At 39.6% G+C, this 24,591-nt stretch overlaps 1 protein-coding gene across 2 annotated transcripts; it reads left to right on the top strand.

The window, feature by feature from the left end:
* The first annotated feature begins 1,706 nt into the window (after positions 1-1,706).
* ampd3b (adenosine monophosphate deaminase 3b) lies at positions 1,707-22,020 on the top strand. Of its 2 annotated transcripts, XM_070972036.1 has the most exons (16): positions 1,707-1,972; positions 7,517-7,580; positions 11,697-11,919; positions 12,088-12,265; positions 12,347-12,512; positions 13,317-13,536; positions 13,756-13,885; positions 14,135-14,329; positions 14,712-14,843; positions 15,436-15,599; positions 16,081-16,207; positions 16,433-16,596; positions 16,791-16,911; positions 17,310-17,483; positions 18,157-18,267; positions 21,479-22,020. In XM_070972036.1, exons 2-16 carry the CDS (start codon positions 7,523-7,525, stop codon positions 21,653-21,655), a joined length of 2,340 nt encoding a protein of 779 aa, XP_070828137.1. In that variant the 5' UTR covers positions 1,707-1,972; positions 7,517-7,522; the 3' UTR covers positions 21,656-22,020. The 2 variants fall into 2 exon arrangements, with proteins under 2 accessions (XP_070828137.1, XP_070828139.1); XM_070972038.1 differs by lacking the exons at positions 1,707-1,972; positions 7,517-7,580 and adding an exon at positions 9,310-9,386.
* Positions 22,021-24,591: the final 2,571 nt, after the last annotated feature.

Genomic DNA, 24,591 nt, shown 5'->3' with positions numbered 1-24,591 from the left:
ATTAAAACATCATCATCTCCTCCACTGGAATGAGTAGATTATTATATAAAGAAATGTGAAAATGTCTGTTTGCCAAGACATTAAAAATAAAGAGTACCTTACTATAATCAACTTTTCTAACAGCATCCTGCACACTAAACTAAAAGAACATGACTGAAGCTCTTTGCAGAACTATTTGGGTGAACTGAACAATTCACCACATGCATATAATTCACAAGGCACCGCTTAATGCAGTAACATTTCAGTGTCAACACTTTGCTTCGATCTTCATGCCAAGTGGGAGGAACTGTAGTCCTCAGCAATTCCTGACATACTAAACTTGTAATTAGACACAGGCTGATAAACGGCCGATAAGTAAGAAATTGCAGTACTTAAATGTCAAAGGAGGTTTCAGTTAAGTTTGCAAACTGTCTCCATTATATAGTTTGTCCACCAGAGAGCAGTGACACAGTGCCTGTTCAGCTGCAAAATGTCCTGTCAAGTGTGTGTCTTTCTCAAACTTCTTTATAAGAAAAAACAAATCTATCTATGTCAAGAGTGTTTATGTTTAAAAAATCATTGACCAATATCATGTTTTGTTTTGTTTTTAAACAAATCCAGTATCAGTCAGGCTACAGTCAAAATGAAAAATAACAGAAGTGAGTGACAGAAATGTTTTCTTCCCCAGAGAGTACCCTGCTGTGATCTCAAGTAACACTCCAACACTTTGAAAACTGTACTTCTGTAAAATCGATCATTAGAGGTAAGAGGAACCAAGTGAGTGATGATGCATGCTCAAGTATCAAGTCTTAAACCACTCACGCCTCAGAGTAGAATGCAAACATGATCACTTTTTGTGCCTTCACTGGCAGCCAGAAAAAGCAACACAATGTGGCACTGTGTGAGCACTAACTGTTTTTCGGCCAAAAGCCACTAAAACTCTTACAAATGCAATAACTGTAAATCAGTCACTTCAGCAAAATTTAAGTATATGGAATCTACCTGTGTCTGAATTAAAATACAATGTAAAATACTACTGTTTTTTGAGAAATACTGTAACAATGGTGCAGCCATCCAGGGGCTATGAGAGGGATGGAAGATTTCCCTTTACTGTCCAGATGGTGGTGTTGTAAGCTTTTCTCCAGCACTCTGAAAGCACCTAGTCCACAGCATGCATGGGACACTGGAGACAGCCTGTCAACACATTTGTGCCACTTATGTTCATCAACAAACATTGACAGTAACTTTGCCAAAACAAATTTCAGGAAATTCCCAGTACTCACTTTCGGTAATGATCCTTTTTTCTATATGAAAAGCACTTTGACAGAGATCATTTTTACTGTTTGTTGATAAGCACTGAAAGGTAACTGAGACTAAGGAATTACCTTGTCAACAGTACTGTAGAGTTTTGATGAAGTAACCATGCAATATACAATGTACAATATACTGTGTGTTCGTGTGTGTGTTCGTGTGTGTGTGTGTGTGCGTGCGTGCATGTGCGTATGTATATCTACATATACGGACATACATACACACATAAAAATATATATATTTACAAACACACACATACATTTATGCATAGATATACACATGTACACACACACACACATATATATATACATATTTATTAAGTGCCTGCACAATGAAATACATCCTGAATAAACAAGAAGGGGTGTGGTCTATGAATAGTTTACATGTTGTTGAACAAGTGACAGAAGTACTTGTACAAATACAAGCTTCATCTCGGACTTCCTCTACTGCACTAAGCAACGCGGATGCAGATCACTTCCTCAAACCTTCTGCGAGCGCTATAAAGTCTTTATTGTAAACTGTTCAACCGTTACATTTGTTCAGACTGGCAGTGAGTAAATCTGCTGTGCCTCTGCATGCTGGAAAAAACTGCCCTGTTAAGACTCGTCTTCTGTCCTGTGAAATGTAAAAAGGGTCTCTACGGTCTCCAGAGGTGTTAACATTGTGCACAGTTCTACAAACAGTAAGTACACCGCTGTTCTTCAGCTGTTCCATCTCCGGCCACATCTTATCTTCATCACACTTGCATTTCTTTTAGCGCTTGTTGTTCTTTGTCTGGTGGTTTCTGTTCACAGAAATACCTTAGCTGTATTTTACATTGGAGGTTAATACAAATCAAATATTCTAAAGCAAAGACGCACATTTCTGAAAAGCAGTAGATGATTTTCAGTCCGACATTATTTGTTTTTCAGACTGGAAAGTATATAAATATATTAGAATAGATTAATTTAAATATTTTGTAGTTGTTTTCAGAGACTAAAAATTAAGAAGTTGTACTGTGTTAAAACACACTGCTTCACACCAAACAGCTGCAGGGTTTTCACTTCTCAGCCTCAGCTCTTCTTCTTTGCAGTTTATGTAGTATATTCTGCTGTTTGCATTCTTCTTGTGTTCACATAGTCCAGACACAAGTGAACTGACGTCCATTAGAGACTTTGTCACATTTCCTACATCTAAGATGAGCGCAAATGCACATACTAATCTGTCCCTAACTGAAACACTTTCATTTCGCACCACTCTTTTTCAGGTTTCTACTTGCAGCTGCTTGCTGTGAACCATTCATTGTGCAGAAAGCTGTCATTGTGTTAGTCCAGAGGGGCACATATTTGTATTTTCAAGGAATTACAACAAATGACAGACCCTCTTTCTATTTTTACAACTAAAGAAAATACATGAATGTTTAACATGGACTCATCAAAGTGTGAGCAGGCCCTTAAGAGTGTTTGCAAAATTAATTATTATACTGTTCACTGTACATAGTGACATCAGAGCACTGAAAGATGAAGAATGATCATTTCAGTCTAATGTCCTTTTGTTTTTTTGGGGGGGGGGGGGCAATTCTGCACAACAAACAAGTCAGCACTGAAGTCAATGATTCAGTTGGGTGGACATGACTAAGCTGGGGGGGCAAAAGCTGCCTACCTGGAAAGGTAAAAAGCACAATCCAGCTGAAACTTCAATTTTCAATTCAGTTCTGTTGACAAACCAATTCCACTTATTCAGTTAACATGTTGATTTCAACACCAGCCAGAATCAACCAGTCCCTTATTACTGTGGACTCAATGGCTGTAGTTTACATTTCCATGAGCACTTTTCACTTATCTTGGACCACAAGCAATAGAGCCATTTTAAAGTATGGGCTTCTAAAGAGAGAACAACAGTAACAGTATGACAAGAGTCTTCAGCCATGTTAGCAGCTCTGTGAGGCTGTGCATGAACTAAATGTTAATGCCAGCATGCTAGCGTGCTCGTGCTAAAATAGTAATGTTGCAGGTATGATGTTTAACATGTTCACAATTTTAGTCTAGAATGTAAGCATGATAACTTATCCCAATTAGTACTAAACACAACTGAGGATGATGGGAATGTCATGAATTTTGAAGGTGTTCGGCCGGACAAAAATGACCTGACAATGGCACTCAAAGATCCAATAGTTATGGACGTATACAGTACATTAATTACAGTCACAAACATTTCACAAACAAACACAAACCTTGTGGTGGTGATGGTGAAGAAAAGTCCAGGGTTCATCAAAGTCAATAGAATTCATCCTCTGAGCACCACGGATATCTGGACAAAATTTCCTGTCAATCCAACCAATAGCTGTAACAATATTTCACTAAAAGCCAAAAGTGTCAAGCTGCTGGTGGTACTAGAAGAAAAGTCAGGGGATCACCACAGTCAGTAGGATTCATCCTCAATGAGGACCATGACTGCTGTTCAACATATAATGGCAAATCATCTTATAGTTGTTAAGATATTTCAGTTTGGACCAAAGTGGTTAACTGATCCACCCGCTGACCAAAACTGCCATCCAAAGCATGGCTAAAAATGTCTTCATATGATGTCTTTATAAGGACAGTAAAATGTAATGCACACCGAACAACATATTATCCTAATTCAAGTTAAAAGAAAGACACTATCACTGCTAGAGAGGAAAAAATGACATGCATCTTTAGAAGTTTTGGAAAAATACACTTTTGTCAATTGTAATAATTATGTTTGAACAACTTTTGTTGTCTTTGTGTCTACATTATTTCTACAGTTTCACAGATTCTTCAAACACACGCAGTCATCCTTTATGTGTCAAACTTGAAGAGAAAAAAAAAAAACAAGGAAGAAATAACAACAGCCATGGTGCTTATCTTAGTGAAAACACTAAATAGCCATACACTCAACGGAAAGAGTTCAACAGATTAGAATGTAAAGTTCAACTGTTCAGCACAAACAAGTACTCCTTAATTTGGTTGCCTGGTAAATGTTTGGTCATTAGTCATATTTTGTTTTGTTTTTCTGGATGTCAGTTGGCAAATGCAGTGCATTCCATTACCAGGCCAGAACTTGCAGTGCAGGCACGTCCCTTAAGAGTCTAAACATGCCTTTTAAGATCCAGTTGTAAACAAGAAAGAGTGGCCTGAGACTGGCTGTGTGATCCTCTGCAGCAGGGCTCTTAAAGGTCAGATGACTGAGTGATCATTTACGGAGCCAGCTGACGATTGAGGGCTGCACAGGAAAATTTGTGGTCACATAACGATGTTTTAACATTAAATTCTTTGAGCTCTGAAGTCACCTGTTTGCAGATAAGACAGATCACTTTATCTAAGAGCTGATCCATTATTCCTTAAAACTCCTTTTCTCCTCAACCATAAAGCCTTTTTCTGTGCTGGCTTTTGCATCCCACTTCCACATTAACCTGCTGAGATGTCCAAAACCACTAGCTAACAGTGCTAGCATTGAACAAATCATGTGATAAGAATCAGGAAAAATAACCAAATTTAACCTTAAAATAGTGATATTACATCAAGAACACTTTATTCTACATGTCTTGTTTAAAATTTCACCAAAAATCAATCGTTTGCACCAGCCAGATTCTGCCAAAAACATAAAATTCTGTGCTCCTCAGCGCAACTGAGAAGCCCAGAATGACGACACTGTGGACTGCGATCACATGAATTGGGAGGAGGAGCCAGCAGCCAGGAGGAGAAAACAAGTGAGAAGGTTTATGGAGGCTGTAAAAATTTTAATATTAAAGGTAACTGGACTTGTTTGTGGTTCTAGCAGACGTTTAGCCTCTCACAGGGGTGGCTGTGGCTCAGGAGGTGTGGCTGTGGCTTTGGATAAAAGCATCTGCCAAATGACTAATTGTAATCCCAAAGGCTTCTTTCACTTCTAACTGACTGGTGGGAAGTCCCAGACATTTGTCCTCTTGCAGGAACACAGCTCCACAGCATCATGTGAGTCGTTAGGGTCACATGAGTCAAGGTGTGGCTGGCACAATAGGTGTTGATGTCCCAGAGGCACTTATTATTGATGGAATTCTAACTTTGTCATAATCACCACAAAAAACATTTGAGTTCTCCTCTAGCCACGATTGTGCCATTTCCAGAGACGTACAAAACTTACATACTGCAGTGACAATGAGCCCACAGTGAGCACAAGTGCGATATGAGCGAAAAACGGCCATACACTGCTTGCAGATGATTAAAATATAATGCATGTATTTCATGTCATGTTTGAGGGCCACCCAAAATGTTTCAGGGGACCACCACTGACCCACAGGCCGCACTTTGAGAAACTATGCTCTATAAATATTTGTTACATTGACTGCTGGCCTACTGAGTGGAGAATTATCACATAAGTTGTTTAAGCAGCATGGTTACTTGTGTTGCCTGTGTTGTTAAGTATCTCCATGTTTTCTTAACATATCTGTGACGTCTTGTGATCAGAACTGAATCATTCCAGCGTTACTTTCAAGCACAAGTCACAGGACACTCATGAACCTTCTAAACCCTCATACTACATCAGCTGTGTTGTAACGTTTCACATACTATGCATTTGGGGAAATTTGAATATCTAAATATACACAAACCCACAAACAACTGATGTTAACATAGTGACACGACGTGTTGAGGGCAGAGCCTTCAGACATACAAAAGAGCGCAGTGTGACTCTATGTCGCAATGGCTGGCGGTGTGCAAATTCTTGTGACAGAAAAATACAGGAAATTCCTGTCAACACTGGATCTAATGTGAAACCTTCTCAACCAAACAGCCAGCCAGGATTCCTCTTTTCTACCTCTTACTCTCACAGGTGTTGGTCACTTCAGACTTGGGACAACTCACATCAGCCACTGTTTAGTCACAGTTTAGTTGCACTAGTGGCCCACTTTGAAAAATCACACTGTGTGTAGGCAGTACATAAATGTAGTCTCTCTTTGTCTCTCTACAATAGCGTAGTCAATACAAATGTCAAGTTATGTAAGTCATATAACAGGGAAATAGAATCCCTACATACTGACTTTGTGAACAACAACTAACACACACACAAACCAACACAACCAAGGCAGGAAATAAAGAACCAACACTTCCTGCTATGTGCATATAAACGTGTTATTTCAAGGCCAGCTCTTTTTACCTGACATTCCAGCTTTTTAACACTACAGTGTTAAAACAATGAAGGGAGGGAAAAGCACAAAATAATATGCAGAAAAAGTAAAAAAAAAAAAAAAAAAAATAGGAATGCTTCAAAGCTTTGCTCCTATATATCCACCTCACATGTCAATATAAAATCCATCTTGAGTATTGACACCTTTTTTTGTTTAAAGTGAAAGAATTTGGCCAAAGCTGAGAGCATTTATTTCAAGTGGAAAAACGAAAACAAAAAAATGCTTTCTAAACACTCGAGAATATCAATCAATATGAATCAAAAATTTCAAACTGAATTTCAGATATCTGACTTCTGATCTCTAGTCTGCTCTTCTACCATCAGCAAGGGTGGTCTTGTTCCACTGATGGCTGCTTTACTGTACTTATTGAGAAGCTGAAACACACTGGGGTTTTCTGTGAATATTAGTTTGGGGGCTCGAACAGCAAAGGCCAGGTCACCTTTAGTCACAACCAATGGAGCTGCATCCACTGATCTCAGAGAATGCATGGGCACAGACAGAGTCAATAAACCCCTTAAATAATTTGGATAAAGGCCATTTGATGCTTTAAAAGCCAGAAAATAAATATTTAATTCAACAGGCAGCCAGTGTAGCCTGCTGGAGCCATGTGTTGATATTTCTTTGAATTCAGTCAGCAGCGTTCTGCACCACTCTCAGTCAGTGGAGGGAGATCTGATTTATTGTTATAGCCAAGGTGAAACAAATATTCTTTTCATAGCATTCACCAGCTGCAATTAACATCAATTTTGGCCATAGACACCCTATCAAAACTTCAGTGGAACAGCTGTTGCTGAACTATGAGGCACTCAAAATTTAGTGTCATGTTTCAGCTTTTCGGGAAAAGAGATAAAACGATCTCTACGACAAAATACACTGGCAAAGAAAAACTAGTGAAATGGAGATTAACCCGCAAGTGGTGCAGGACATTGCCTCTCTGTACATAATATAAAGTCAGCATACTGTACCACACTGGAGCCACTTATCTATGACCTCAGTTGGTACTACTGAACTATGAATTATTCCATTGTTAATCAAAACTTTGTTTCTCTTGGGTCAATACAGATTAAAATGAAGAGAAGTGACACACCTCTTTGTAAGCAGCAGTCAGTGCCCTGCTTTGGGAGAGGTGAGTACACACTCCAGTGTGGCATGAACATAGCATACACAGGTGCACACACATTGATACAGAACAATGGTCTCACTGACATAACACCATCACAACTCTTACTTCTACTTATTAAACAGTTATTGCAGTTCACCATTAATCAGTGCAGTGTTTGCAAATCAAAGAGACAAACAAATCCAACTCTGTCATCGGTGCTGGACAAGAATTTCACTGTACAAGCCTGCTCAACATTCTTCTTCCAATATCTTATTAAAAGATAAGACTTCATTGATTGCACGCCAGGGAAATTCACTTGTTACAACAGCAAGAATAAAACAAGTAAAACAAAAACACAATGAATGAACACAAAATAAAATCAACAATAGAGGCTATGTATATTATATACAAAAGAGTATAAAAATATTGCCTACTGAAGAAGACTCAATTTCATTTTAATCTGCATTTGAGCAAAATATGAAAAACATACATTGTCTTTGGGTTATCTGACAGTGAAACAGTGTAATGTAATGGATAGTGTAATGGATATTAGCGCATATATATAGTACTAAATACTGTGCAGGGAAATGTTTGCGTGTCATTGGTTGGCAACATGTTATGTTAAGATACGATGACTGTACTCTGACTCTCTACTGTAATCTAAAACTACAGTGTCCAACCTGACATTTTCCCCACTGGCCCAGATGGTGCAAAAAAAAAAAAAAGAAAATAATTCATTCTTCTATAATATAATAGTTTAATTGAAAATACACTCCACTCCATCATACCTATCAATGCTCTAGCATGTTCTGCAGAGCACGTCCTGCCTCCCTGCCCGACCCGTGAGCCATGTAAAGGATTTTTCCATGACCACACAGTCACACCTGACATGCCAGTGCTCCCACTACAATCCTCCCTCCTTTAAAACAATTTGCTTGACTTTTAGTTAGACTGGACTGAGTTTTTGAAATACAGGGATACACTTTCTGCACTGCAGTCAGTGATTCAGTATTCATGCACATGTGAGCATGAATTAATCACTTTCAAAACACAGCTAAGCATTTAGTGGACATGGCTTCAACTGTGCTTCTCTTAATCCCTTATCAGATTAAGGAAATTGAGTTTCTCGTCAAAAAAATAGTCTGTTTCTGCTGTAAACACACTGGCTGTAGCTGTAGAAATCTTCCCATGCTTGCTCAACCTGCCAAATGCAGAATTGTTTTCTTCTGGCAAATAATGGACTAATCCAACTGTTTACATTCAGTAAATAGCCTGTCTTTATGATAAACGGCCAAAGCTATATTTAACTCTGTCAGTTGGGAAAAAGTAAGAGTTTTTCATCTGTAGTTTCCCAGGACCTTAGAACCACAGTTTCATTCCCTCCTTATTGCCCCATCTCACAGATAGCTGCTCACATGTTGGCAGCCAGTTGTGACATACCAGCTTGGATTAGTAGCCCCTGCCGCCATGACGCTCTCAACACCCTAAAATAGAGGCAGAGAGAGACACTCAAGACAGCAACAACGAGCAGCTGCATTATACATACAAGCACTGGACCACATAAACAGCAGAGCAAAGCCTGAGTCACGCAGTCGGAGTGAGAACCCAGAAGAGACGCATCCCACATACAAGAAAGATACTAGAGGTTTCAGCAACACCATCAAGTGTTCTCAGAGACACGACAACAAGTGGCACACATATGAAAATAGTGGAGCCACAGGCTAAGTGCTAGGGAGTCTAGAAGAGACAGAAGCAGACACATGCAAGCTGAAATACTTGACTCAACAGGCAGAGACTGAGACTCAAACATGGCCAAAATCACAGGAGAAGGTAAGAGACAGGTCGAGCTTCCTCTACTGATCATGGAGCTGTGTAGTGACACTGAGATGCAATGTGATGACAATTACCACTTATCGCGAGTTTCATTAAATGTCTATGGTCTGATGCACCCAGGAGGGGTGATTTGATGGACGGCTCACTTCCTGAAATTAAGAGAACAGCTTTAAGCCAAAAGTGACCAAGGGGGGAAAAAGGGGGCAAATATACTATCAATAGCAAATATGGTTAATTACTGAAGCATTTTATTGATGTAAGAAGTTGTGTGATATGTTAGACATGATAAAGGGTCATTTTTCCCCCAAAAAATCTGCATATTAAATTTTATTACATGTTAAAGACTCTCCCATCCCAGACTGCCTCATGTGAGTCAGGTTTCTATAACGGGGGATGTAGGTCAAGGTCATCCCAGAGGCTGCTCAGCTGTTCCAATAGGGTACACGTGCTGAGAGGCCCGTCAAGAATGACCGCTTCAGAGCCAAAGAACAGGCAGAGAAATGTACCGATATGAGTGCAAAATGTTGATGGTGCCATCTGTGAAGGAGATAGGATCGTTCAGACAGATAGAGTTGCATGTAAACCACTTAAGATGTGAGTCTGCAGCTGAGTAGTTTGCCACTTGATACTTCGGTACTGCAAATTCTGTCGTGTGCTTGTTGATTCAAATACCTCCACAGTGATCGAGGCAGGAACTGGCAACGAGACCGACGCTGGCTGCAACATTAATATTATTAGTAACAGTGATGACATGGTGGTCAGAATAGCCATCTCCATAACATCTCCACTGCTTATGGGATGTTGGATAGCAACAGTACTTTTTACTTTTTTTACTTTTCAGATGAAAATATAAATTCACAGGGTCTCGAGTTTAATAATAGGACACTAGTTCATGCCATGGGTATGTAAGAGAATCAGCTCAATACAAACAAACACGACTGTTTTCCTACCAAAATGTCTAGGGAAGCAGAATGATGGTATGTGAACTGCAGGTCTAACCACAGCAGGGTCAGACATTCCTTTTCCATTTAAAGTAAAAGCTCGAAAAATCCAAATCAATACTCCTCTGCAGATTCTTTGGGAATGTTTACTTAGTTTACTGTTCCCGAGTTTATCCAGTTTAGAGTTTCTACAAAAACACTAACTTATAGATTGAGCTGGAGATTAAAATAATTGACTAATATAAAAGATTAGCATGGAAAAATTTAACAATAAAGAAAAGCATCAATATAAACTCAACTGGCAATCAATTGTCAACCAAGCTTCTATAAATCCCGGCCCCTAATAGAGCAGTCATTGATGCGGATAAATTACAAACTCATAGTTTACATAGTACTTAAACTATATGATAATGTCATGGTATTAAAATCAAAGCAACTGTGTGCTATGTTCCACATGCACCAGCAGGCAAATTGCAGACGGTGGAAGAAAGATGTTTTCTGCACTCTCGGTGTTACATACCATTCCCAGTGCTGTGTAATGCACAGAGAGGGTGACACTTAGTCTGGGGGGTTAAGAGGTCATACTATTGGGCTCGGACACCCGGGACAGTGATTGACTGTGTTTACTGTAACTTGCCTGACACGCTGGCAAAACACGTAGCCTTCACTGAAACACAAGTCAGCCACTCAAGACATGTTTACTGGAGCGAGTCATGATGAGGTGTGGCCAAACGTGCCAAGTTCATCCCTTAACCCCGCCACCGCCAACCACAAACACATATTTGCAGGTCTCGTGTTTATCTTGGGTTTACTGCCACCACTAACGTTATTTCTCCTGTAAGTGCTGCCATATTTAAGCACATTTAAGATGACATCCAACATTTTAGCAAGTTGCTCAAACTGTAAAACAATGTCACTACACTGAAACTGTAATCTGAGTACACAAACCACAACATACTACAGTGCTACCGCTAATGACTGATGTAACTAACTTCCCAGTGATCACGATTATTCTACAATATCACAATGGAACGTGCATGTAATTTCTGCAATTTAATCTTTGCCCAGCACCAGTGAAACAGAGTCTGTAGTTTTTCTTATTTCCATTGAATTTCTCACCTGACATTAAACTATGTGCACCAGCAGGTCAATTTACATTTTATCTGTAAGGAAATCACTCAACATTATCAATTGGCATAAACCAGCATTCACTGTACATAAAATTAAGCTCTCTTGATCAGTCTTTATCACTGTAAAATAGGAACTGAAATATACTCTTTGTTCTGAGATACCTTTTTAAAGCCAATCTTTCTTGGCAAGACAAAAAAAGTATTCACTACATTTCAAACCTTCTCAACTCCCTCAGAAATGCCACGGCTTTTCCCAAAAATGTCAATGAGTCAGGTGGATGAGAAGGTGCGAGTGCTAGCAGAGAAGGTGTTCGCCTCTGCTCTAAAAGAGGAAGATACCAAGGATGCTCTGGCCATGTACACCATGCCAGAGGACTGTCCCATCGGACTGCATGAGGACAGGGAGCGGGCGCTGCAGAAAGAGCTGGCTGAGCAGCAGTCCCAGGAGTCTGCTCAGAGGTAGGAAACTGAAATATGTTTGATAAATTATGTCTTTCTCTGTATCATTTGCATCTTAAATCACCAGGCAAAAGAAGGAAATCCTACAAATACTACAGATTGCTATTTTTTGTGACGGACTTTTCGATTGTCAGGACAGTAATGTTGTTCTCTCTTGTGTGTCACTAGAAAGAAGAATTTCATGTTGAAGCGTTCGCAGTCGGTATCTTTGCAGATACCCGTCAGTGGTGACTGGGCCCAGTCTATAGTGTCCACAATGGTCTGCCCACCCACACCCGAACCTATTCTCCCAGAAAGCATTGCAGACTTCCAGAGAGTAATCATCAGTGGAGATTACTGTGCAGGGGTAAACAGAATGGATGAGGTCTGGGTGGATGAGGTGTTTGTAGATTCTTTAGAAGACTAAAACTTTATATGACTTTTCCAGATCACAGTTGAGGATTATGAGCAGGCTGCCAAAAGTCTTCTTGGGGCGCTGTTCATCAGAGAGAAATACTCCAGGTTGGCCTACCACCGCTTCCCCAGGACCACTGCCCAGTTCCTCCGCAATGCCGAAAATGAGAAATGGAGGGAAGAGGATGAGATCATGCCAGGTATGGGCATTCAGAGAACTAGTCCAGTCTTTATTCTTGCACATCAAATAGAGCTACAAAGTGTGAGGAACTGCTCATTTTTCCCTTAGACAATGATCGGTGACTAACAGTTGGAGCATTTGTATGGCTTCAGTTGACATGAAACACTCCCAGTTAAATCATCAGTACAAAAGATTACAAACTGCATTTGTCAATCCATGAGTCAATGCCACAACACAACCAAAGCCAGGACTGTGCCACATAGCTAAGTCTCAGCCAGCCAGCCAACCCCACCTGATCTTGGGTAACAGTTAGCTAGAGAGCCACCGCTGCCTTGCATCGCTCTTGGCTAGTAGAAAACAATCTGCTTCTTTGATAAAAAGTTTGAGGTACAAGCCTGTGTGCATAAAAACTTAAAAGGTAGATATCAATTACACTTCCCACAGTGCATTGTGGCAAGAAACATCCACTCACAGAGCTTAAAGTCTCCAGCTTGGTGGTAGAATTGGATGTAAAATTTGAATGGATCAAGGAAATGAATGAAATTTTTGGATCAAGGTAAAAGAAAAAAAAAGGTTTTCAAATGTAGGAACTAAATGAAGTAAGTTTGGAAGCTTTGGGATAATAACATGCTATCAAGTAAATAATAAAAATAGGAAGGAATAAAATAGGATAAATAAATATTTAAAATGGAGTGCAACATCAAGTTAAAAACATTTCCGATCAATTAAGTTTTTGTCCATATAACTCCTACTGTAAAGCACTCTCTATAGTTTAACTGACTATTCCTCATTTGCCCTTTTGTTTTGTTTCCTTCGTCTGCAGACATCTGGCCTTTCCCTCATGAAGGGGAGGACCCATACTCCATGGAGGGTATTCCTGAGAACCTTAACTACGAGCTGCAGATGAAGGATGGCATAGTCCATGTTTACGACGATGCCGAGGCCCTGAAACAACAGAAGCCTCACAGTCTCCCATACCCTGACCTTGAGACCTTTGCCATAGACCTGAGTCACGTCCTCGCAATGATAGCCGACGGCCCAACGTGAGTACAAAAGTGTTTTAAATATCCTTAACAACAACAACAGGCCAAATAGACATTACAAAGACAGTTTGAATGGCTTTCTGTCGATGAACTGTCAAGACAGTATGCCTGGAGCAGAGAACTAGCCAACAGGGTGGTGCTTAAAAACTAAAATCTAAAAAAAAGGCACATCTAATTTTCCTACATGTTTTGCTGAGCTTATGCTGTGTTGCCTCACAGGAAAACCTACTGTCACAGACGGTTGAACTTCCTGGCCTCTAAATTCTACCTTCATGAAATGCTGAATGAAATGGCAGAGCTAAAAGAGCTGAAAGGTGTTCCACACAGAGATTTCTACAACGTCAGGAAGGTTGGTTGGTACTTCCATCTATCTACTTTCCATCTATTCAGTATGCAACTGATAACTTAAGAGTGGAAACTGTTTTAAAAAAGTAACAGTAAGTGATACAACTCATCTGGCCGACATAGTTTCAGCCTGAGCCCTTGAGCTGAAGGGCTGTCTCACTACAGCAGAAGATATTGTTATTTATAGATCTAAAGTAAATTTGTTCAAATAACATCTTGCACATTGTCACTGTTTGCTTTATGTGAAACACAGGTGGACACACATATACACGCTGCTGCCTGCATGAACCAGAGACATCTGCTGAAGTTTATACAGACCACGTACCAGACAGAGGCAGATCGTGTCATCTTGGAGAAGGGCAGTCAGAAGATCACACTCAAGGAAGTCTTCAACAGCCTCAACATGGACCCCTACGACCTCACTGTGGACTCTCTGGACGTGCACGCTGTAAGAACAAATTCATGACCGTCAATTCTTAAAAACAGAAACAATTCCAGTAACATTTCTGCCAGAATGCTGAGGCCTACGGCAGGTTTATCTTGTACAAAAAGAAATAACAGGTAATCACATAATAACTCCATGTGCCTGCAAAGAATGAATTTGTCATTTCAAAATAGCTACAGCTCATTTCACTAACCTGTGCTTATTGACACAAGGATGCAATTATGGGTGTTCATACATTTCATATGGTGTCATGCAATCAGATTCTATGTTCCATGCAAATTTTTCTTAATGTGTAATTTGAAAATAATCAAAACAGTGACTTAGTTGGAATGAGAATGTGCTCTTCAAGACACAAGATTCACTCTCTCACGATTTACTCTCCTAGGGAAGACAAACATTTCATCGGTTTGACAAGTTCAACTCAAAATACAACCCTGTGGGAGCCAGCGAACTGCGAGAGATTTACTTGAAAACAGACAACTACATCAAAGGAGAATACTTTGCACGTCTCATCAAGGTGTAGTATGAGTTAAAGCACTAACATCACTTAAAGGCCCTGAACACTGGTGCTTCCATTATCCAGTCTAATTAGATTTCTGCTCAGGTTTAAGTTGGATATAGCCAAACTGGAATTATGAGAAATTAATTAACTCCATGAACAAATATGATAATCAGGGTCAGGGAGAAATCAGTGAAGTAGAAGCAGGCATTATCCACTCAAGATGGCATTTTGCAACTCTAGGCAATTCATCCATGTTAGCAAGCAAGCTAATGTTAGTTAACCATAGCCAGCTAAAACCACAATATATATAAACTGCCTCACATCCTCACATACCGCATAACAAATTACAGCTGTGATTATATTTTGGGGGGGATCAGAGTACAAAAGATATTTTTAAAAAATTCAGTAGTGCATGGGTGCATTTAGTACATGAAGTCTCTATCATGTCTATGTTTCTTTGGAGCATAAAGTACTCTTGCTTTTGTTGGTGTTTAGAAACAGCACGGATGTGAATTATTTGCAATCTGCCCTGTGAGCTATTACCCCTTATCGCTTCTGCTTTATCAACAAACATCACCAGCTTCCTGTGGTTTGGCATCTGTTTCAGGAAGTAGCCCAAGAGCTGGAGGAGAGTAAGTACCAGCATGCTGAGCCACGTCTGTCGATTTATGGCCGCTCTGCCAGCGAGTGGGAGAGCCTGGCAACCTGGTTCATCCAGCATAAGGTCCACTCACCCAACATGAGATGGATGATCCAGGTCCCCAGGATCTAGTAAGTGCTCAGTGCAAGCGGTGGAAACCTATAGCAGGCAGGCCATTTCTTACAAAAAGACCGGCACGGTTCTCTGAACAGAGAGTTCATTCAAATGTTTTCTAAGAAATTTAAAAAAGGAAGATCACAAGAACTGTTGCCAAAGTATTGCAGCCATGACTGTAATTCATATATTAATAAACTGGTGACTCATCTTCACAGCTGTTATAGTGTTTCCTTATCTAAATAATGGATTATGAAATTCAGCTAATTAATTTAGGATTCATATTTTTCCATGTCTAATTTTGCATTTCTTCCATTAGATAAATTCTAACTGAGTGTTACCAAAATTCTGGTTCTAAATTCTTAAACTCCAACCTTACAATTAAGTTAGGAATAATTGTATTACTCAATGAGCTGTTCTCAATGAGTAAGCAAAGGCTAAAACGTTTGTGTTGTTTGAATGGGAAGATGAGCTGATTTGATTTCTTTTGTCTTGCAGTGACATCTTCAGGTCAAAGAAATTAATACCACACTACGCAAAGATGCTGGAGAATATTTTCCTCCCCCTCTTTGAGGCTACAGTCAATCCGCAAAAGCACAAAGCAACACATGTATTCTTGAAATACGTAAGTACTTTTTATGAAGGGTGGAATCTGTAGCAAACAGGACACTTTTTAAGTGAAACAGCAGCTATATCCACATTATTCTGTGATATTCAGAAACACTTTGGAAACAAACTGAGCGGACAAACCGTAAACCACAACATTAAACTACATATTTGTGAACCACTGAAGAAACATGCGTGGTTGTATAATATTCGTTCTGCAAGTGTGCTCTTTGCTTTCCTGTAGGTAACAGGATTTGACAGCGTGGATGATGAGTCCAAACACAGTGACCACATGTTCTCTTACAAAAGCCCAAAGCCTGAGGCCTGGACCACAGATGACAACCCTCCCTACACTTACTACCTGTTCTACATGTATGCAAACATAATGGTGCTCAACAACCTGCGAAAGTAAGTCCTACATGTTCATGCATGCAACAATATTCTCAAGTTGTTTAACATGACTTAAATGTTTCCTCAAGGTGGAGGCAACAATGAAAATATGCGATTTACATAGACCTAAATAAGAGTAAGAAATGAACATAATGATGATACATGTTTTACTACTAGCACTACATGTAGTATCATTACTGGTCCCTCCACAGGGAGCGAGGACTGAACACCTTTCAGTTTCGTCCCCACTGTGGCGAGGCCGGCTCCATCACCCACCTGGTTACCGCCTTCCTTACGGCTGACAACATCTCACATGGACTCAACCTCAAGAAGGTGCAGTTCTGAATCCATATTAGTACTTTTGAATGTTAATAGCTTGAGGTGCTGCTATTTTGCAAAATATGGCAACAATCATCCCCATTGTTTTACTGCCAAACACACAGATACCAAAGGCAAAGTGCTAACCAAGAGGGTTTGCTTGTTTTAATTTTTACACTTCAACTCAGAAGCGAGCACTGCTTTGGCATCTCACATGAATGCGGCCGTTGGCCGAAAATACCACTGGCACAAAGACAGAGAAACAAAACTAAAACCCAGCCATCCACAGGACAAAGTTAATATTTTTGTGAGAAAGTAGTTGCTTTGATTCATAAACACACTTAAAAGTGACATGTATTTCTGTAGGTGGCGTTACTCACATTTGTGTGGTGTCTGCACCTCCTCCTCTTCAGAGTCCAGTGTTGCAGTACCTGTACTACCTGGCCCAGGTACCAATCGCCATGTCCCCGCTCAGCAACAACAGCCTGTTCCTGGAGTACTCCAAGAACCCTCTACGAGAGTTTCTGCAGAAAGGCCTGTGTGTGTCACTGTCCACCGATGACCCCATGCAGTTCCACTACACCAAGGTCTGAACCACAAGAAGGAGGATGGATCACATGACAATTCATTTTCCTCATCATCAGAGTTTAGAGTCGAAATAAGTGTTTGTCCTGGTGACACTAGTCCACAGATATGTGCGCAACTAATCAAATACTCAGTTTGAATAATACGGCACATAAAACTGTGTCTATCAAGATTTTGCATAATGCATGGTGCAGCAGTGACAGGACCTTACTTAAAGTAGAATGAAACACAAATATATGTATAGTAGGTAAAGCTTATTTTTCATAAATAATCAGCTGATTATTTCTTCAATTTATCAATTCATTGTTTGATCAATAAAATATCAAAAAATAGTAAAAATATCACAAAATGTCCCAGAGACTAAGGTCACATCTTTAGGTGTCTTTTATCTGACCAGAAGTCCAAAATCCAAACTTAATCATGACAAAATGAAACAATAAAGCCTCCCATCTGAGCAGCTCAACCTGAGAAATTATGGCACATTTCACTATTTTTGCTGAATAAATGGCTAGTTCTAACAGAAGTACACACATAAACAAATTATTTTCATACAGATACGTCACACATACCCACTTTAAAAGTGAAACACATTTTACACCAGATCCAAAAACCAACATCACACCTAAAATGCTGCTGGTAACAATTTATGACAGGCGTCCCTCTGAACCCTTTCAGGAGGCCTTGATGGAGGAGTATGCCATTGCAGCCCAGCTGTGGAAGCTGAGCACCTGTGATTTGTGCGAGATAGCCAGAAACAGTGTATTGCAGAGCGGACTCTCACACCAGGTAAAGGCCAACTTTTTTGCTCAATTAGATGCATGACTGGATTTTAGGGCTGGAGAAATTCAAAAGGGTGAAGAAAGAGAATTCAATTCAATTCAATTCAATTCAATTTTATTTGTATAGCGCCAAATCACAACAGAAGTTGTCTCAGGACACTTTCCATATAGAGCTGGTACAGACCAAGCTCTTTTATCTACAAAGAAACCAACAATTCCCCCATGAGCAAGCACTTGGCGACAGTGGCGAGGAAAAACTTCCTTTTAACAGGCAGAAACCTCGAGCAGAACCAGACTCTGGGTGGGCGGCCATCTGCCTCGACCGGTTGGGTGAGAGAGGAAGAGCAAGAGAGAGAGAGTGAGACAGACAGACAGACAGACAGACAGACAGACAGACAGACAGACAGACAGACAGACAGACAGACAGACAGACAGAAAGAAAAGCAGTCAGAGAGAGAGAGAGAGAGAGACAGAGACAGAGACAGAGACAGAGAGACAGACATGCAGTCACAGTAACAGTGACAGTGGATGTAATAACAGCAGTAGCAGTTGCAGTGGATGTCAGGCAGGGCCAAGGCAGGAGACGCAGCTGTAATCCACAATCCAGATTCAGCCACTGTCCATGGGAACCTGCAAGACGACAAAGCACAGAGACTCCGGGGAAGGAGCTAAGTTAGTAACACGCCGTGGTAGGACATGAGAGCGTGCGGATGGAGAGGGACAGAAGGACGGAGGAGCTCGGTATATCTTTGGATGTCCCCCAACAGTCTAATCCTATAGCAGCATAACTAGGGGCTGGTCCAGGACAAGCCTGAGCCAGCCCTAACTATAAGCTTTATCAAAAAGGAAAGTTTTAAGCCTACTCTTAAATGTAGAGACAGTGTCTGCCTCCCGGACAAAGACTGGAAGATGGTTCCACAGGAGAGGAGCTTGATAGCTAAATGCTCTGACTCCTGTTCTGCTTTTTGAGACTTTAGGAACCATAAGTAGACCTGCATTCTGGGAACGCAGTGTTCGAGTAGGGCAATAAGGTACTATGAGCTCTTTAAGATAAGAAGGTGCCTGGCCACTTATGGCTTTGTAAGTAAGGAGGAGAATTTTAAACTCTATTCTAAACTTTACAGGGAGCCAGTGCAGAGTGGCGAGTATTGGAGAAATATGATCTCGCTTCCTGGTTTTTGTCAGAACACGTGCTGCAGCGTTCTGGAGCAACTGGAGAATATTCAGCAGCGAATTTGGGCAGCCTGATAGTAAAGAATTGCAATAATCCAGCCTGGAAGTTACGAATGCATGGACTAGTTTTTCTGCATCATTTTGAGACAAAATATGCCTGATTTTTGCGATATTACGTAGGTGAAAAAAGGCAGTCCTTGAAATTTGTTTTACATGGGAGTGAAAGGACATGTCTTGGTCAAAGATAACTCCCAGATTCTTTACAGTGGTGCTGGAGGCCAGCGCAATGCCATCCATAACTGCTATGTCATCAGAAAGTGACCTTCTAAGATGTTTAGGGCCTACTACTATAACTTCAGTTTTGTCCGAGTTTAGCATCAGAAAATTGCAGGTCATCCAGGTCTTTATGTCATGAAGACATGCTTGTAGTCTACTTAACTGACTGGTTTCTTCCGGTTTCATTGATAAATATAGCTGGGTATCATCTGCATAGCAATGAAAATTTATTGAGTGCTTCCTGATAATCTTACCTAAAGGAAGCATATATAAGGTGAATAGAATTGGTCCAAGCACAGAACCCTGCGGAACTCCATAGCTGACTTTAGTGAGCACAGAGGAGTCGTCATTAATGCGTACAAACTGAGAGCGATCTGACAAGTAGGATTTAAACCAGCTTAGCGCAGTTCCCTTAATGCCAATGAAATGTTCCAGTGTCTGCAATAGGATGCCATGGTCAATGGTGTCAAATGCAGCACTAAGATCCAGTAAGACTAGTACAGAGACAAATCCTTTATCAGATGCAATTAGAAGGTCATTTGTAACTTTAACCAGTGCTGTCTCTGTGCTATGATGCACTCTAAATCCTGACTGGAAATCCTCGAATAAACTATTATTGTTTAGAAAGTCGCACAGCTGATTGGCAACTGCTTTCTCAAGAGTTTTTGAGAGAAAGGGAAGGTTGGATATCGGTCTATAGTTGGCTAAAACCCCTGGATCAAGAGTAGGCTTTTTCAGTAGCGGTTTTATCACAGCTACTTTAAAGGACTGTGGTACGTAGCCTGTTGATAAAGACAGATTGATCATGTCTAAAACTGAAGAGTCAATTAGAGGTAATACTTCTTTAAACAGCTTAGTCGGGATAGGATCTAAAATACAGGTAGATGATGATGAGAACACTATTAAACTCCTCTCAAAATTTCACAGTAAGCTGACATGACTACCTTTATAAACGTCTGCAGGCTGGCAGTGCCAAACAGTCCAATTCTTTACTGCTGGGGCTGACAGGTTGTCAGTTAAAATATTGGACTTTTTAGCATCCTTAAAAGTTTAACAGAGCTAGTCTTGTGAACTGTATGTCTCTGAGTGAGTGAGCTGGAAATGCCAATACCAACAAATAATGATAATGATGTTGTTCTATTTGTTTACATGAGCACATAACATTTCTTAAGTCCTGTGACAAAGATACTGTTCATTGTGAGACAGACGTTTTACAGTTGAAAAAAACTTGCCAGTGCTCTCTGGTGGCCAAACTATGTAATGATGACATTCTTTCTAAACTGTATGGATCAGTACATTGACCCATCTAAATTTATTGGTTGGGCTCTACTTCATGTCGCTGCAAAACAAAAAAACACTACAGACTAAACAAAACCTTTGCCTTAATGGGCAAATTACTAATCAAACTCAGTATATCATGTTGGTCCCACCTGCATTATAATGAGGAGCACTTTTGTTGTACAATCCCAGCTTTGGTTATTTGAAAAGTCCATTAAACCCTGTGTCTGTCCCTGTAATTGTGTCTTGCAATAACATTCATATTCTTACTGTGCCCTAATTACTGAATATTATTCAGTCATGCCTTTGATGAAGTAGTTAGACAGCTTGTCCACAAAGAGAAAGGTCAATAATTCAACCACACAATTGTTACCATCAGTCATGCTGAGGTCCTTGAACCCCTACCTAAAAAAGAGCTTGCCACATACTGAAAAGATTTTCACAGCTGTGCAATATCTGTTCTACATCTTCTTTCACCTTTTCACCCTTAGGAGAAGAAACACTTCATTGGTTCCAACTACCTACAGGATGGACCGGAGGGCAATGACATTCGACGGACAAACGTGGCACAAATCCGGATGTCCTACCGCCATGAGACACTGTGCAATGAGCTCAGTTTTCTCGTGGATGCAATGAAGACAGATGTTGGCACTAACCCAACTGAGTGACTGACCACAGCAGCACAAACTGCACCTGAATACGTCCTCAGGGATGGAGGGGCATAGGTTGGACGGCACATGTTTTTTTTTAAATACATATTATTGTGAAATGTCCTGACCCAGATCTGAAAAAAAATGTGTTTTTACTATTTTACGTTGATCTTGGTGCAGAAATGTGCTTGGCCGACTTGTGTCGTGTCATGACAAAACTTGATTTTTAGACCATATTAATACTGTATCTATGAATATCTATGTTGCGAATCACTGTGTGCCTCATTTTACTGGGCTAGAGGTTTACTTTGTTGTAAAGGATGTGAAGTGTACCAATGAATTTGGATGTATGAAAAGGCATCAGCCACAAAGCCTAAATTTGGAAAGAAAGAAAGAAAGAAAGAAAGAAAGAAAGAAAGAAAGAAAGAAAGAAAGAAAGAAAGAAAGAAAGAAAGAAAGAGGCTCTTACAACTGTAAACTATTCACTGCTTGCCGCACATGGTGGCATGCATGTTACAAAGGACTTTATCTTGACTAAAGGTCTGAAATGAAGTGTAGAAAAAAGAAAACAATACTATTTCAGTGCTACGGTTAACTCTGAATTCAGACAACTGCATGATTTTGTCAGATGTGAATGGAAGTGAAGTAAAAGGGGACTGAACATTAAATGTAGTTTGAGAGCTTTGTTGTACTCATGACTATCAACTGTAAAGACAAAGCGATTAGTTATTTTCTTTTATATGTTTTTAATAGTTTTTCATATGTAAATAAAGGTTGCAGAAAAACATTTTTGAATACTTTTTTGACCTATGCATGTCCATGACAATATTTTTCATTCAAATTTAGTCTGAACTCCTGAAAACCTAAAAAAAAGCTTGTAACAAGCCCCTAATCAATGGCGATGCTTACATTAATATTAGTGAGTAGTCATCTGCTGTCTGCTGGCAAAAAGGAAAATGAAACATTCACAAATTTCCTGTGACAATCATTAGTTTCTTCACTATTTCCTACTTCTTGATAAAGGCGATGATTGATATATCATTCAAGTGTTTTAACTGTATCTTAGCTGTTGCCAATTAAAACTGAAAAGCTGACTAGCCAATGCTAACTTAAATGCTGGGGGACAAATGTCACATTGAGAGAGAAGTTAGTCAACAACTGAAAGCGAGAGAAACTAAAAACAAATAATTATAGCTGAGTTACCTCAAGTGTCTGCTTCTGAAAGACTAAACCATGGTGAGATATATTAATAATTTATGCCTAATTTCAATGTAGATAGTCTTGACAAATTTTTGACTGTAGCTTTATGCTTATTTTACAGTTTTTGCCATTGCTTGAACACTACTGACACATGCTTAGACCAAAGTAACAAAACTTGAAGTTTTTGTTACTATACCTTGAACACAGCGTAACCATACCCTAAACACACCTGCTCCTTTATGCAACACACTTGCTCCTGCACACTCCACACATTTCATACATAGGACACTTTGTTCATAAATGAAATCTCAGGGTACCACTGGGAAAACACATCCATTCAAAATATAAAACACATTGGGTAATTGGAGATACTTTGACACACACCTGAAAATACTTACTTACAAAACTGAACACCAACCAGCCACAAATGGCCTCAGCTAAGCAATAGTTGGCTAATGCTCCTTTTGCAACAAAAATTGGTAGTTCTGTGATACAGTACAGTATAGTACATGATACTGTACCACTGAGATGTTACAGTACTGTGTACAATCTACAGTACAGTACTGCAAATACAGCAAAGTTTTGTGAAACATGCAGTGATTATATTGAGCTGTTTCAGTACTGTGTATGGTATATACAGTAAAGTACAGTATATATGTTAATGTAATTTTTTTTTTTTTTTCAACCTTAATTTTAACTCGGAAATACATTGAGGTAAGGCCTCATTTACAATGTAGCCAAGTAAAACAATAAAAACAAAAGCACTTAGACATGGAAAAAGCCAAAGAGAAAATTGCATAAAACTTAGAGTTAAATTGTAAAAACCATTAATAAGTAAAACAGGAAGACCTAGAAGCAAAATGTGATGCAGTTAAAGATTTAAATTGCCCTACGGATAAAAATGAGGAAAGCTTTAAATGGCTCTGCATGTTGCTCCACTTTGCAGGTGCACAATATGAAAAACTGGATTTTCCAAGTTCAGTAACAGCTGGCACCTGCAGCACGATCCAATCCAAATAACCCAACCAATAACAATTCATGGTTGCATTTTCCTACAGAATGGCTAGAAGACCTTCTGGGGGTGGACGCAAAGCATGTTCACCCAACAGCAGGAACTTGCCATTGTAGAAATAGTCAGAGCAAACAATGCAATCCGTCTCCACCCGCTGCAGCAACAAAAACTTGTTTTCATCAACATAAATCAAGTAAGTGTTATTAGGGTAAGAGTAATTTTTGTTTTATTTTTTCTTTACTGCATGTACTGTACTGTAAAGTATAGCACTGTTTGCACAGTACTGAGTTGATGTAATTTCTAACCTCACAGTAATTCTACTACAGTGTTTTCCATTTTTGGTTGTTGTGAAAACTTGTTGGAAAAAAAACATAACAAAAACTGTGTAACAAACAGTGTTGCATTGAGCTTCAAAGAATGCATCTGAGAAACTGAATAAAAACAGTGAAAATGAAAGACTGCTGTGTTTTAGATGAAGTACACTAGTTTGTTGCAATTCTTAAATGCAATTCTTCTATTTCAAAATCAATCATTTTCAATGAAAATATTTCCATCAATTATAATGAGCACTAAAATTCAACATTAAGATGTACTTTGTCCAGTATATAGTGTGTGGTATTTATTTGGAGTCACTGGGTCACATTACATGCAAAGTATTGAAAAAAATATTGTTTTCTATAACATTTTGTATATACTAAATGAATTACACAGTAGTAATCACACTAAATTAGTATGCATGACA

The sequence above is a fragment of the Chaetodon trifascialis genome, chromosome 10, assembly GCF_039877785.1.
Source record: "Chaetodon trifascialis isolate fChaTrf1 chromosome 10, fChaTrf1.hap1, whole genome shotgun sequence".
NCBI classification, from domain to species: Eukaryota; Metazoa; Chordata; class Actinopteri; order Chaetodontiformes; family Chaetodontidae; genus Chaetodon; species Chaetodon trifascialis.
Note: the sequence above shows the minus strand (reverse complement) of the source record. Positions and strands in the feature narration are given on the sequence as shown.

What these genes read in the sequence shown, in the direction of transcription:
- ampd3b (XM_070972036.1), top strand. Translation starts at nt 7,523, where the DNA reads ATGAAGAGAAGTGACACACCTCTTTGTAAGCAGCAGTCAGTGCCCTGC. An exon ending in ACTCTCTGGACGTGCACGCT is followed by an intron (nt 14,330 to 14,711) that starts GTAAGAACAAAT and finishes TTACTCTCCTAG; the next exon opens with GGAAGACAAACATTTCATCG. An exon ending in ATGGACTCAACCTCAAGAAG is followed by an intron (nt 16,912 to 17,309) that starts GTGCAGTTCTGA and finishes CCTCCTCTTCAG; the next exon opens with AGTCCAGTGTTGCAGTACCT.